General features: G+C 51.6%; 1 protein-coding gene across 5 annotated transcripts in view; it reads right to left on the bottom strand.

Moving 5' to 3' along the window:
* The window catches only part of ALDH3A2 (aldehyde dehydrogenase 3 family member A2), a 30,224-nt gene extending 16,482 nt beyond the window's left edge, over window positions 1-13,742 (bottom strand). For 2 of the 5 annotated variants that reach the window (XM_057311274.1, XM_057311276.1), the window contains exons 1-8: window positions 13,224-13,613; window positions 12,237-12,398; window positions 8,669-8,900; window positions 7,307-7,392; window positions 5,763-5,971; window positions 4,470-4,587; window positions 2,321-2,462; window positions 279-445 (exon numbers count right to left, since the gene is read on the bottom strand). In XM_057311274.1, the coding sequence (XP_057167257.1) occupies window positions 279-445; window positions 2,321-2,462; window positions 4,470-4,587; window positions 5,763-5,971; window positions 7,307-7,392; window positions 8,669-8,900; window positions 12,237-12,389 (1,107 nt within the window). In that variant the 5' untranslated portion in view covers window positions 12,390-12,398; window positions 13,224-13,613. Of the gene's footprint in view, window positions 1-278; window positions 446-2,320; window positions 2,463-4,469; window positions 4,588-5,762; window positions 5,972-7,306; window positions 7,393-8,668; window positions 8,901-12,236; window positions 12,399-12,542; window positions 12,646-13,223 lie in introns of those variants that run through there. The other 3 variants (XM_044391681.3, XM_048226460.2, XM_057311275.1) reach the window with 3 other exon arrangements.
* Between the last annotated feature and the right edge of the window lie 369 nt (window positions 13,743-14,111).

The raw sequence follows: 14,111 nt of genomic DNA, 5'->3' as shown, positions 1-14,111 counted from the left end.
AAGAGGGAAGGCTCTGACACACCAACGCCCTGGGGGTTGACGCCACAGCAGCAGCTTGTGACACAGCCCTGAAGACTCAGGTCCGACCCCAGGGAGTATGGGAAAGGTGACAGCCATAACCCCGGGGCCTCATTACCCCAGACAGCCGCCTGCGAGCAGCGCCTCACGGGGTGGACTCTGTTAATGGACAGAACAGACCATCGTCTGCTTGGTGGCCAAGAAGGGGCGCGGTGTGTGACAGTGGCTCGTGCCAGGGAGCCGGTCTCCGGAGTGTTTACCTTATCGTTGTGAGAAAAGATGTAGAAAGCCAGGGGCTTCTCACGGCCGTTTATGAATTTCATGGCTTCGTCGGCATTCTTCACGGGCACAATCGGAAGAATTGGCCCGAAAATTTCTTCTTGCATCACCTTGGCTCCAGGATCGACGTCAGTGAGGATCGTTGGGGCTGAAGAAGGAAGCAGCAAGGTGAAGTCGTAAAGTCGAAGCCAGGAAGGCCAGGCTCTCACCTCGCGTGTTTTGCTGGCTCACCCAATCATCCCCTTCCCGCTCCTGCCCAGGTACTGGCTACCAAGAAAAATAAAAATGAAGTCCCGAGTCTGGCTGTGGATGAACCGTGTCTGTCTCCAAGCTTGTGCATCAGGGGAGCCCCATGCAAACTGAGGGAAACATACAGACTTGAGAATATTCCTGCTGAACCCTGTTCGCAGCCATAGTCACGTGGACCCGGAGGTTAGGTTTCCATCTCGGGCACAGGTCTTTCTGGGAGTGCGGACAGCCCCCCCGTGGATCGAATCAACACTACTTCTTCATCCACGTGCTTTCATGCACAGGATCTCATGGACCTTTATTTCAACTCTGTTAGATGGGGTAAGAGTGGACCTCGAGGGTCAGGAGTCCCTGAGTTCAGAGCTCCAGCCACTATGGGAAGGCACACGAGAAAGGAGGACAAAACTCTGCACAGCGTCCAGGCGTCCAGGCCAGGTGCTATCAGTAGTGCGCCCCAAGACCCCCTAAACAAGCTGGGTCTTCAACTACAAGAGAGGACACCTGCCAGGTGTCCAGGTGTCACTCGCCCCATTTCCTACTAGGTCATCCTGGCAACGTGGCAGAAGACGGCTCTCGCCGGCACCCTGTGTGGGCATCTATGCTGTCACCCCAGAACCGCCGGCCGCTGCCTCCCAGGCTCAGGGAACCGTTGTGTGTGCGTGTCTAATCCCCACGGAGCTGTGTGCTCAGGTAAGCTGACTCTGACTCCAGGTCAGGGGGCGGTTCCTAACTGGTTGAGCTTATCACAATAGACCTTTCCTCTTGTCGTGGGGGAGCCGAGGAGCGGGCAAAGTCAACGGCTGATGTGAAAACAGAAAGAGGAGAAACTGGGGGTTTGGAGGCTGTTACTGATGAGGGAATACATCCTTCCTCACTGTTCTAAGTCCTTTAGGGTTTTAGGTTTTTTTAGAAGAGTGTGTTCGGGGCACCCGGGTGGCTCAGTCAGTGAAGCGTCTGCCTTCGGCTCAGGTCATGATCTCAGGGTCCTGGGACTGAGTCCTGCATCAGGCTCCCTGCTTCTCCCTTGCCCTTCCCCCCACTCATGCTTTCTCTCTCTCAAATAAATAAAAACCTTAAAAAAAGAATAGAACAAGGATACTCATGGCAAAGAATAAAAGAACACAAAAAGAAAGTAAGTAAATAATGTCAAGGCTGATAAATCAAAACATTATTTCTGGGGGCGCCTGGGTGGCACAGTCGATGAAGCGTCCGACTCTTGGCTTCGGTTCAGGTCGTGACCTCAGGGTCATGAGATCAAGCTCCAACAGGCTCTATGCCCAGTACAGAGTCCGCTTAAGATTCTCTCTCCCTCTTTCCCGCTTGCCCCCACTCCCTCTCTACAAATAAATAAATAAATCCTAAAAAAATAAAACAAGAAAACATTATTTTTGGAACAGTACTGCCACTAACTACTTGTGGCAGAACGATTTCCTCCCTGGGCTATCCCTCCAGCCAGAAACCAGAAAGAATTACCCGTTGAGTTCTGTTTTGCTTCTCAGGGTTGTTAGGTTACAGGTTGTAGGAAGGGGAATTAAAAAAAAAAAAAAAAAAAAAAAAAGATACGTGTAAAGGCAAAAAGCCAGTGCGACATGGGTGGTATTATTTCTAAAGACATAAAACCATCTGAGTGGGTTATAAGGCTGCACACCAGAAAGCAGCATGCCATCACTTATTAAACATCATGCATCTACGAGTTTATCTGGTGTCAGTAATAGCACCAGTGAAGACTGTCACACTGCCCGTGCCCCCAGAGCAAAAGGTGAATTTCCATTACCTATGTAGCGCGTGGCCTCATCGGTCTCCCCACCGAAAGCGATCTTTTGTCCTTCAAGCAAATTTAGTAACCTCTTAAAATGACGAAGGTTAATGATCCTCTCATAATCAGGAGATTCTTTTATATTTTCGCCATAAAATTCCTATTTAAAACAGTAACATTCAATGGTCACAAAAGACCCCTATTTCAGTTTCCTTACTAAGCGCCAAACCCGCTTGTGCCCAAAAAGCCATCTGGTTTTAGATCACTGCCCCCCCTCCCTCAAGGCGGCGAGCAGTGTTCACGCTTTCCAGCAGGCTGGGGACAAGAATTAAAGCAGGCACACAGGGGGTGCCTGGGTGGCTCGGTCATTAAGTGTCTGCCTTCGGCTTAGGGCGTGATCCCAGGGTCCTGGGATCGAGCCCCGCATCGGGCTCCTCCGCTGGGAGCCTGCCTCTTCCTCTCCCACTCCCCTGCTTGTGTTCCCTCTCTCTCTGGCTGCCTCTCTCTCTGTCAAATAAATAAATAAAATCTTTAAAAAAAGAAAAAAAAAAATGCAGGCACACAGACCGAGGAGTCTCCGTGATGTCCGGGGTTCGCACGGATCTCCTGCGGACTAGCCAGGGGCCGTCCTGGGGGTGAATGCTCTCCATCTACTCTCAAGTCAAAAGGGGCATTGCTCACCCACCTCCAAGCAACAGCCTTGGGTCTAGGTGCCAAGAAGGCCCAGGCAGCTTGGTGACGTGTGTTCCCGGGCCCCAACTCCAGAGCCACCAACAGTGGTTTTCAAGGCTGCTTGCCCCTTAGAATCACCTGGAGACCCCAGACCAACTGAACTGCAATCTTCCGAGGGTCAGGACTGGAAACTTCTCACAAATGGCTCCCCGGAAGAACCCCAGTTGAGAACCACTGTCTTAAGGATGGAAATGCTTCAGAGGAAGGCAGAAGGGAGCTTATTCCTCGGAAACGGAGTCCATCCCATAGTCAGTCAAGCACATCCTCTCCAATCTCCAAGGGTTTTCAGTCTCACAGGTACCTTGAAGCCCTGCCGGCCCACATTCCCCGAGTCTGGCCAATACCCCTTTCATGTTCTCCTTGCCTGACGCCATCTTCAGTCCCATCCCCCACAGCCAAGTCCCACACCCAGACATTCAGGCCCCTGTGCCCAGACTGACCCCGCCCGGATCCCTGCTCTTCTCTCAACTCCCCGGGACACGCTCTTCACTCTCTGACCATGATGTTACTCTTCCATGTTCCTGATCCTTCCTTTCGGTGCTCAGTTAGCATCTGTTGAGTGAACCATGACTGTTCCAGTAATTTCTTCCACCCAGGGGGCTTAATAACCCTCTCCCACCGGTGACCTCAGTCACACTGGTTCATCCCCTTCCCTTCTTCCAATCCAAATCCTACATTTCTTCGAGGCTTAGCTCAGGCCACAGCATTTCTCGATTCCTTCTAGAGAGATCTTTACTTTGAACACCCTGAAAGACTGATAACCACGCCGAGAGTATAGTATCAAATACGTATCTGATTAACTCACTCCTCCAAACTACCGGCCTTCCTAAGCCCTCTTATACACAAGAACCAAAAACCTTAATCAGCAATGGCCCACAGGCCAAAGGGCCTCGGCCGCGTTTCAGAGGATCGGCAACATCCTCTAAAAAACCACAGAACACAGCTATTTTTTTTTCAAAGCGTGTGCCCCAACTAACCAGTTGTTTCAACACATCAACTAGACAGTTGAAGTGGGGTAAACACCAACCCAACCTTGCTCCTAACAGACATTCTATGAAAGGTGCCCAGAGCGTTCTGAACAAGCCCATAAATTAATTCAGCCACATCTGTTACTGGAATTCTCCGGGGGGGGGGGAGGCGAGAATGCTGCCTGCACACAGCCGATCAGACACGTCTCTACGAAACCACTGGAATCAGATGTGTTAAGCACAGGGGCGCCTGGGTGGCTCAGTCGTTAAGCGTCTGCCTTCGGCTCAGGGCGTGATCCCGGCGTTCTGGGATTGAGCCCCACATCAGGCTCCTCTGCTGGGAGCCTGCTTCTTCCTCTCCCACTCCCCCTGCTTGTGTTCCCTCTCTTGCTGGCTGTCTCTCTCTCTGTTGAATGAATAAATAAAATCTTAAAAAAAAAAAAAAAAAAGATGTGTTAAGCACAAACCTTCACGGCTTCCTTGATCTTCTGCACAATTTGATTCTGGAGGGACGGTTCACAGAGAATGTAGTCAGGAGCAATGCAGGTCTGGCCACAATTCATGTACTTCCCCCAAGTTATACGCCTGAGGAGAAGAAAACCAGAATAGCCACTGAACTCAGTCTACTGTTGAACTGCTAGAAGCGTCTGTGGTGTTTGAATATTTTCCAACCACCATGTCTTCACAGATTTACTTAGCAGTCTTTGCGGTCTTTATAAAGAACAAATAAATGTTTTAAAAACTTATCTCTAAATCACTTGGTCAGAACTTAGAATGCATATTCCCACCGACACAGGATACTCCAAAAGCAGCAGCGACCCGCTCACGCCAGCTCGTGGGAAACAGCACCTCATGAGCAGGGAAGCCACTGCCTGTTTTGAGAAAAGCACCAGCCTTCCCACACCCTCTTCTCCTCCCACTCTGGCCAAGGGGACATCCGGATGTCGGGAGTTCCATACCGAATTCACTTCTCCTGGTTGTGGCTCTAGGTCCTGCCGGCAAGAGGTTCAGGTAAAAAGCAGGACAGCATCCCGCCCCCAAGACCGCCCTCTGCTCTGTGAGCCCCGCCCCACTTTGGAAAGCCACGCCCACATAAGGATCAAAGCCCACGACCTGAACCTTCTACCGAAGGCCTCGGCTCTGGCAATCGGACAACCTGGACACCGCCTACCCGCCTACAAACCCTCTTTGCCCATCTCGGAAGGGGACAGAAAAGCCAGACCACCCCGAGCACACAGCCAGTGCTGGGTTTTGGCACTTCCTGGGACCTAAACCTGCCTTAGCAGATAGCACCTGAAACCTTTTGTTTTCTGGTTCCCAGCTGCAAGGTGTTACTCAGAATGAAAACATGAGTAATAACTGATTTTGTCAACAAGGAACTCATTAAGAGGTAAGCATAATACCTTTCTGCTGGGAATCTGAAGATTTTATTACATACACACGATCCTTTTCCTACTTCCCGCATCACCTACCAGTGCTGCAGTTAAACTTCTTGAAACAGTTAAATTTAAGGTCTGTAAGCTCAAGGAAAGAACTTCTCCGTAACTCCGAAGGACAACCGTGTAATGTCAAGAGCCACTGCTCTTTCCTCCTGGCAGCGGCAGCAAGAGACGGTTTGGGAAAGTGTTCTGCTGCCCCTGGGGACATCAAGCACTCCAGCCTCACGATGTCTCTCTGAGCCAGGAGGCCCAGGACCCTGGTGCAGAGAGGACACACCTCCCTGTCGCTGTCGGGAAGCCCTCGGGTATAAGCAGGCTCACCTGCAGGCGGTGTCCAGGTCACAGTCTGTGTCGACATAACACGGGCTCTTTCCCCCCAGCTCAAGCGTCACGGGGGTCAGATGCTTGGCGGCAGCTTCCATGACAATCTTCCCGACGGCCGTGCTCCCCGTATAGAGGATATGGTCAAACCGCTGCTTGAGGAGCTCCGTGGTTTCCTTGACGCCGCCGTTAATAACAGCGTACAAGTCCTTCGGGAAGGAGAAACCGAAGCACTGACGTCACCATTAAATCCCACCATGGAATGAGCAATTTCTTCGACAGAAACCTGCAGCGTTGAGGAGGACCGGGAAAAGAGGGGGACCGGTGCCGGGGAGGAGGTAGGAGGGAAGTGACGGAGGACACATGGAGAACAGAGTCTGATGGTGTCAGACCCATCCACCTGCGGTGGAAGCGACCGGGGAAGAGCCCGCAGCTTTCCACACGAGCTCAGCAGTGAGGACGCCCAAGAGAGAATAGCGAACGGGTGGATTCGCCCGGGGAAATGCAGGAGGTGGGGGCTGTGCGAGCTGAGATTTTGGTGAAGGGTCCGTGGCCGGGGACTGCAGGACAGGTCTCAGCTGAGTGTCTCGAGCTGAATGTGCTCGCCCTACGCAACCCTGCAGGGCAAAGCCGGGGCCAGGAGCCAGGGAAATGCCAAGCGAGCAGAGCTCGAAGAACCACAGGGGAGAGCGCTCGCTCTAGAAGTCAGATCTGGACTACATCTGGGCTCTGTCACTCACTAGCAACCCTACTGCACATCTGAGCCTCAGTTTCCTTACACGGGACTGGGGAGCGGTCCCCCAGCTTTGGACCAAGCCCTCAGGTGCCCTGCGCTCTTCTTACTAACAGCCAGAATGGAAGAACATCTCATGCCGCAGCAGCTGGGAGAGCAATGACAGGGAACAGATGGCGAGGAAGGGACACAGAGCCAGGTGTTCAAAAGACTCAGAGAGCATGAGATAAAAGCGGGCTTGGGGGCCCCATGCTTCCACTTGATCTCCTACTAATTAGGAGGGCTCGTTAGTTCTTGCTTACTCCACGGTTCAATCGTCCAACAAACGCTTCCAGTTTTAACTTGCATGTGGGTTAATCTAGAGAACGTCTGTGATTGGCTCCCCCCAACAAACTCAGAGAGGCGGGGTGGGCCTTACCTATCCCCGTGCAGTGAGACAGTGAAGAGTTTCCCCCCCTGGAGGGACAAAGCAGGACCTTCAACCTGGATCTTCTGGTTCCAAATCCTACTTAACCCATGGTACATCCTATCTTCATCACCCTCTTGAGCCGGATAACCCCAGCTATTAGGACAACATAGTTTTGTGGGCGGCCGTAGCAGTGACAAGACAGCAAGGAGAACCCACAGTTAGCCTCCAGATTGTTTGAGTAATTGTGTACAACTCCAGCTATGACTAAATCCTAAATCAGGACTCCTCCCTACAGCAATTCCACGCAGACAGCCATCCGTAAGATGCATTAGCAGGAAGATCAGATGTGTGTCCCCCCCAACTAGAAACAGACATGCTAAGGGTGGGTCAAGACATTATTACCTGGTCCAGATACTGTGGAAGGAGTTCGGCCAAGATCTTAGCTGTTTTTTCGCTTAGTTCAGAAGGCTTGATAATGACAGCATTTCCTAAACAAAGCAAAAAAAGCAGGATGGCATCTTTTAATACTTGAGTAACAGGAAAAACCTACCAAAACAGTGTTCATGGTGGGAATACAGGCTAGGCACTCCCATTATACTCCTGCAGCTCTTCTGCTCTTCCTCAACGAGCCTAAGGGCTTGTCTTTTTTTTTTTTTTAAGACTTTATTTGAGAAAAGTGCACGTGCACATGAGTGTGGTGAGGGGGACAGGGAGAAGCAGGCTCCCCCCTGATCAGGGAGCCCAACGCGGGGCTCAATCCCAGGACCCTGGGATCGTGACGTGAGCCGAAGGCAAACGCTTCACCGACGGAGCCACCCAGGCACCCCAAGAGCTTGTCTTCCTTCCTCGGATCGGAACTCCTTGGTTCTCATTAGCTTTGTATCACTGATAACAGGCTCCATTATTCTCCCCTACTCCTTCAGCTTTACCCACAATCTCACCGCTGGACTTTCTTGTTTGCCTTGGAATTACTGGGCAAACAAGCCTTGTCAACATCAAGTTGTTGATGTCCAGCAGAAGTGAGAAATCAATCTCCTGGCGCTTGCTGTATACCCAAGCTAATATTACTCCCACAGCCCACCGCTGGATGAAGAGACTGGTCCGATACCATCAAATGGCTCACCCAATGCCCGAGCCAGCAACTGAAACCACACGAGAACAGGCATGCGTGACTCCAAATTCCTGGACCCGTCAATGCATGACTTGAGACCCTCACAGGTTCACTCTCCGGGTATTTCAATAAACAGTCACCTGCAAGTCTCTGGAGCCCACTTAAAAAATGATAATAAAGGGGCACCTGGCTGGCTCAGCCAGTAGAGCATGCCTGCAGCTCTTGAGATCGGTATTACGAGTCTGAGCCCCACGTTGGGGGCAGAGATTACTTTAAAAGAGAAGACAGTGAAAAGAAAAGAAAAAAAAAATCCCTTCGGACGTCACCGTTCCTCCCAGGGCGGAAGAGAGACCTATAATAATATCCCATCCCAAAGCAACCTTTGGCCGGTTCCATCCCCAGAATCTGCACGCTCAGCCACCTTGAGTGTACTTTCGCTGTAATAAAGTGCCGTGTGCTTGCTAAAACACACGTTATATATACGTATATATAAACATGACGATGATACTTTCGCATCCTCAGTACATTGCTGGTGTAAAGCAAGGCCAACGGCCACAGCAAATGTGTTTCATAAGCCACCATCCTTAAGTCCCGACCCGCGTGAGAGCAGAAGCCCCTCGAAAGAGTTAGGAAGACAGAAGCCGACCCCGGACCTGCGGCAATGGCTCCGATCAGGGGTTGAATCGTGAGAACAAAGGGGTAGTTCCAAGCTCCAATGATCAGTACAACTCCCAGGGGCTCCGGCTGAACGTAGGCCTCATCCAGCATGGTGAGCAAATTCTTCTTAGCTGGTTTCACAGTGACCCATTCAGGAAGATTCTCCAGCACGAGATCAAGTTCCCCAAGAACGGTAATGACTTCATGACTGTATGCATTGAGTTCACTCTGTTACAAAGAGAGTCACAGTTTACCTTGCACAAGCACTCAGCTCTGAACACCGGAAATCAGGTCAGGTACACCTGCCGTGACATTTATGAGACTAAGCTGGCTACCCGTGCACATTCCCTTCATGCCCTTCACGCCCTGAGCAAGGGCTTGCTAACTTCCGCTCTAATATAGTCAACCCCTCTAAATCCTTCTTTACTGATGCAAGCCTTTTTACTTTTTATAAAGATTTTTATTTATTTGTCAGAGAGAGAGGGAGAGACAGAGCGAGCACACGCGCGCGAGCACAAGCAGGGGGAGTGGCAGGCAGAGGGAGAAGCAGGCTCCCCACCGAGCAAGGAGCCCAATGCGGGACTCGATTCCAGGATCCTGGGATCGTGACCTGAGCTGAAGGCAGGCGTTTTACAACTGAGCCACCGAGGCGTCCCAGATCCAAGCCTTTTACGGGACTCGATTCCAGGACCCTGGGACCATGACCTGAGCTGAAGGCAGACATTTAACGACTGAGCCACCTAGGCATCCCAGATCCAAGCCTTTTTTTTTTTTTTTTTTTTTTTTTTTAAAGATTTTATTTATTTATTTGACAGAGATAGAGACAGCCAGCGAGAGAGGGAACACAAGCAGGGGGAGTGGGAGAGGAAGAAGCAGGCTCATAGCAGAGGAGCCTGATGTGGGGCTCGATCCCAGAACGCCGGGATCACGCCCTGAGCCGAAGGCACACGCCTAACCGCTGTGCCACCCAGGCGCCCCAGATCCAAGCCTTTTAAAGTCAGGATTAAACATTATCTCTTTCAGGAAGATTTCCCTGATTAATATTAGCCTGTCTTGAAAAATCATAGCAATTCTGCCTCTGGTGTGTATCTTAATGCTTTGCCCTTACACACTGATTTATAAGTATATTCACATTATATCCGTGTATGTTTTGTTTCCCAAATGTAAATCCCACAAGGGCAAGGAACTTCCTGTTTGTGTTCAGTAATTGTATATATATGTACTCCCACAAACATCTGATGCTTATAGAATGACTAACACATCCTTTCTGAGATCTTATTTCTGTCATCTTACTTATTTGATATCACAGCCTCTCTCTACCAAAAATACTAGAAAGGAAAATTTAGAGTTACCATTGTTACTACTGCTAGTGTTACTACCCTTCAAAATAATCTTTGGGGGGAAGGAAGGGAGACTCCCAGAGACAGAGCAGGGCTTTGTTACCCCCTGGAATAAAGATAAAATATAAGAACAAAGAGATAACAATATTATTAGAAAACAGTAATATACTTATACCCTAAATCCTGCCCCACACCTTGCTACTCAAAAAGTGGTTCCAGGTTTTTTTGAGGAAGACGGTGGAGTAGGAGGACCCTAAGCTCACCTCCTCCCACGGACTCTCCAAGGCCCCAACTGCATCTCTGAGAGTGACCTAAAGACCCACAAAACACCTCTTCCACAGCTCAAGACATTAAAGAAAAAGCTACATGGAGAAGGGTGGGAGGGGCAGAGACACGGTCTAGTCCAAACACACATCCCTGACACGGGGACCCACAACCAGCAGTGATATCACAGGCATGGAGATCCTCCCTGAAGAGGGACGGGTTCAAGCCCCACATCAGGTGTCCCTAACTCTAGCTTTGAAAATCAGCAGGGGTGCAGCGCCTGGGTGGCTCCCTCCGGGAAGCGCCTGCCTTCAGCTCAGCTCATGATCCCGGGGTCCTGGGATCGAGCCCCACATCGGGCTCCCTGCTTCTTCCTCTCCCTCTGCTGCTCCCCCTGATTGTGCTTTCTGCTCTGTGTCAAATAAATGAATAAAATATTAAAAAAAAAAAAAGTCAGCAGGGCTTAACTGGGATGGGGATAGGGTTAGTGAAGAGCTGGAGGCCTATAGGAAACCAAGACATTACTTGTAAACAGTCTGCACACAAACTCACTCACTCTAAGACCTAGCACAGATGTAGCAGTTTGAAAAGTGCCTGGGCCATATGTGAAGATTTACTGACTAATTTTAGGGTGTGTGCCATATTAAAAACAGAAATACCACACCATCCTGCAATTCCACTTCTGAGTATTTATTAAAAAAAAAAAGGAAAGAAGAAAGAAAGAAGAAAACATTAAGAAAGAAAAAGAAAGAAAGAAAGAAAGAAAGAAAGAAAGAAAGAAAGAAAGAAAGAAAAAGAAAGAAAGAAAGAAGAAAACATTAATTAAGGGGCACCTGGTTGGCTCAGTCAGTACAGCATGCGACTCGATCAAGAGAGTGTAAGATTACTACTCCTTGGAGGTGTGAGCTCAAACCCCACACTGGGTGGAGAGATTACTCTAAAAAATAAAATCTAAAAAAACACAAAAAACCCCCAAAACAAAACAAAAACCCCACTAATTCAAAAAGATTTATGCATCCCTGTGTTCACTGCAGCATTACTGACAATAGCCAAGATATGGAAGCAACCTGAGTGTCTGATAGATGAACAAATAAAGAAAATGTGGTATACACACACGTATATGTACATATGTATGTATATTATGGAATACTACTCAGCCCTAAAAAAGCATGTAATCTTGCCATCTGTGACAATATGGGTGGACCTAGAGAAGGTGAAATAAGTGAAAAAAGCCATATTGCACACCTGTTGTACACCTGAAACTAATAAAATACTGTATGTCTAGTAACTACACTTCAACTTTAAAAAATGAAATAATTTTTTAAAAGCATGGTTCCAAAACAGGCAGCATGCTATCACCTGGGAGCTTGTTAGAAACTTTGAACCTCAGATGCCCTTCAAGACCTACTGAACCCTAAGGTGCATTTTAACAAGATCCCCAGGTGATTCACCAAGACACTCGAGTTTGAGGTGCACTGGCCTAAAACACAGAGTCAGGGAGGAAAATTTCGGTGAAACAACGACAACCCAAAAACCTCCGTCTACAGAAGAAACCATAAACCAAAAGGCAAGAAACAGATCCCGAGAAAAACATTCTGCGATATATTAAGCTGACAGATTACCGAAATCCGCAATATACAAAGAATTTCTACAAATAATAAAGAAAAGGACCACAAAGGCAACAGAAAAACAGGCAAGGATCTAAAAGGCAATTCACAAAAGAGGAACGGAGGCCAGAAGACACTTGTCTCTGTGTCTGCAATGAGTGGCACTGACTAAGCAAGGTACGAGTTTCGGGAAAGTCCAGGCAAACTTGCTTTATCAGAACGGCTGGAGATAACACTCGCACAGTGCTTACGTAATCAAAAATAAATGTAAAATGCAAAAGCTCGGGCGGAATGCGGTCCGCAAGTGGGACCGCGGGAGGCGCGTGGCCTGGCGCCGCCCGCCGCACGCGTACCTTGCACAGGTCGGCGGCGATGGCCTCCAGGAGGTCCTTCTCGCGCTCCTGCACCATCCTGCGCAGGGCCTCGAGCTGCTGCAGCCGGAACCTCAGGGGGCGCGACCGGCCGGACGCGAACGCGTCGCGCACCCGCTGGACTTGGCCTTCCATGGCCTGGTCCTACGGAGAAATGGGAGGTCGGGGAGCGCCCGCGGCGGCGGGGGCGTGGCGGGCCGGAGGGATGCCCCCCGCGGGCCGGAGCCGCCTCCCTCCCCGCCGCTCCCCTCCCGCCCGGCGACCCCCGGCGCGAACCCGGAGCCGCACCTCGCCCCGCCGCCGGCTCGCTCGCTCCGCCGCGTCCTCTGCACTCGCCCGGGTCTAGGAGCCAGACCACGGCCCGGCGGGGCTGGGCTGGACCCGCAGGCGCGCGCCGATTGGCCGGCACGGGCCACGTGACCCCGGCGGGCCGGACGCCGCTCGGGGGATCTGGCCGGGGGGTGGGGGCTGCGGCCGCGCGCGCGGCTGGGGAGGGCTGCGGGGGCGGGGCGGCCGGGGCCGGCGCCGGGGCTTCGGGGAAGGGACCGGGAGCGCCCGGGCCGCGGGCCGAGGCGCGGAGGGCGAGAGGCCGAGCGCCGCAGAGCACCGGGCGCGGGGCAGGAAGCGCGGCGACAGCCGGCGGAACGCGGCCCACGCGCAGAGACGCTCTCGAGAGGGGATTCCCTTCCCTCCTCCATTTTGTGGCTCTCCGGTGTGGCCCAGTGCAGCAAGGGGGAGGCCCGGCGCCGCCCAACGCCTAGGGCGCCGTGGGCCAGGCGTCGCCGCGCCGGCGGACGGCGGGCGCCATCACCCCGCGCGGTCGTGCGGCTCTGGGGCCCACGGAGCTGGCGCGCCCCCGCCCGCCCCCTCGTCCCTGCCCGCGCTCGTCGCCGCCCTGCTTGCAGCGTGCACGGTTTCCCAGAAAGTCCTCTGAGGTTCTGCTCCTGAGGGCAGGAAGCCTGCACCTACCTCCTCGACGACGTCTGTGCTGGCCGAGTGCGAACGTCGCGACAGACGCTCTCCCTGGGCTGCCTCTCACCCGCTAGCTGCCTTCCCGTTTCTCTGTTCCCCTTTGCAGCAGAACTCCTCCAGAGGAGAAACCCGCGCCGCCCAGATTTGCCTCCCCAGCTGCCCTGTGCCCAATCCAAGGTCATCCTCAGATCCCGCGATGGTTGGCACCACTGACCAATTGCCGTCTTCTCGAGACCCAGTGTTAGCTTGTTTTCCACCCCCACCCCCTTCACCCCCACCACCCGCTTCTGGTTTTCTTTCTGCCTCCCTGGCTGAGCCCTCTGGGTTTCCTTTGCGGAACCCGGCTTTGAACCTGTGCTCATTTCACAGCTCACGACATCCTCATCTAACCCGGTGGGTGGCGGTCAGAGACAGCTTTGAACTCCCATCTCTAGTCCCACCCTTTTCTCCAGGCTCCAAGGGCCGTGTGTAACCCCATCCTGTTCATCTCTATTTGCATGTAATCATGGGCATCTTAAGTTCCCTTGGGATAGAACTTTTTATTTACCCTCATCCACCAGATACAAGGCACACCTCCCCCAGTGTTCCCTGTTTCAATAAATGGTACGTCCATTATCCCGTTGACTCAGGCCAAAATCCTTGAAATCATCCTTGACTTTTCTCTTTGACCCTCTCTTCAAAAAAATATGTTGAAATCCAACCACTTTTACTCTAGTCCGAGCCAAATCATTTCACGTGCACGGTCTATCGTGCTAGGATCGAACCGGTTTCCCGGCTTCTACTCTTGATTCTGTGGAGGTTATATGTCATTTCTGATTTCTACACGTGCCCTGTAAATACTACTGTACCCCGGGGGCACAGGGTGTATGAACTACTTTCCGCCGG

Source organism: Ursus arctos, unplaced genomic scaffold (assembly GCF_023065955.2).
Source record: "Ursus arctos isolate Adak ecotype North America unplaced genomic scaffold, UrsArc2.0 scaffold_14, whole genome shotgun sequence".
Classification (NCBI taxonomy): domain Eukaryota; kingdom Metazoa; phylum Chordata; class Mammalia; order Carnivora; family Ursidae; genus Ursus; species Ursus arctos.
This window is presented reverse-complemented; position numbering and strand designations above follow the sequence as displayed.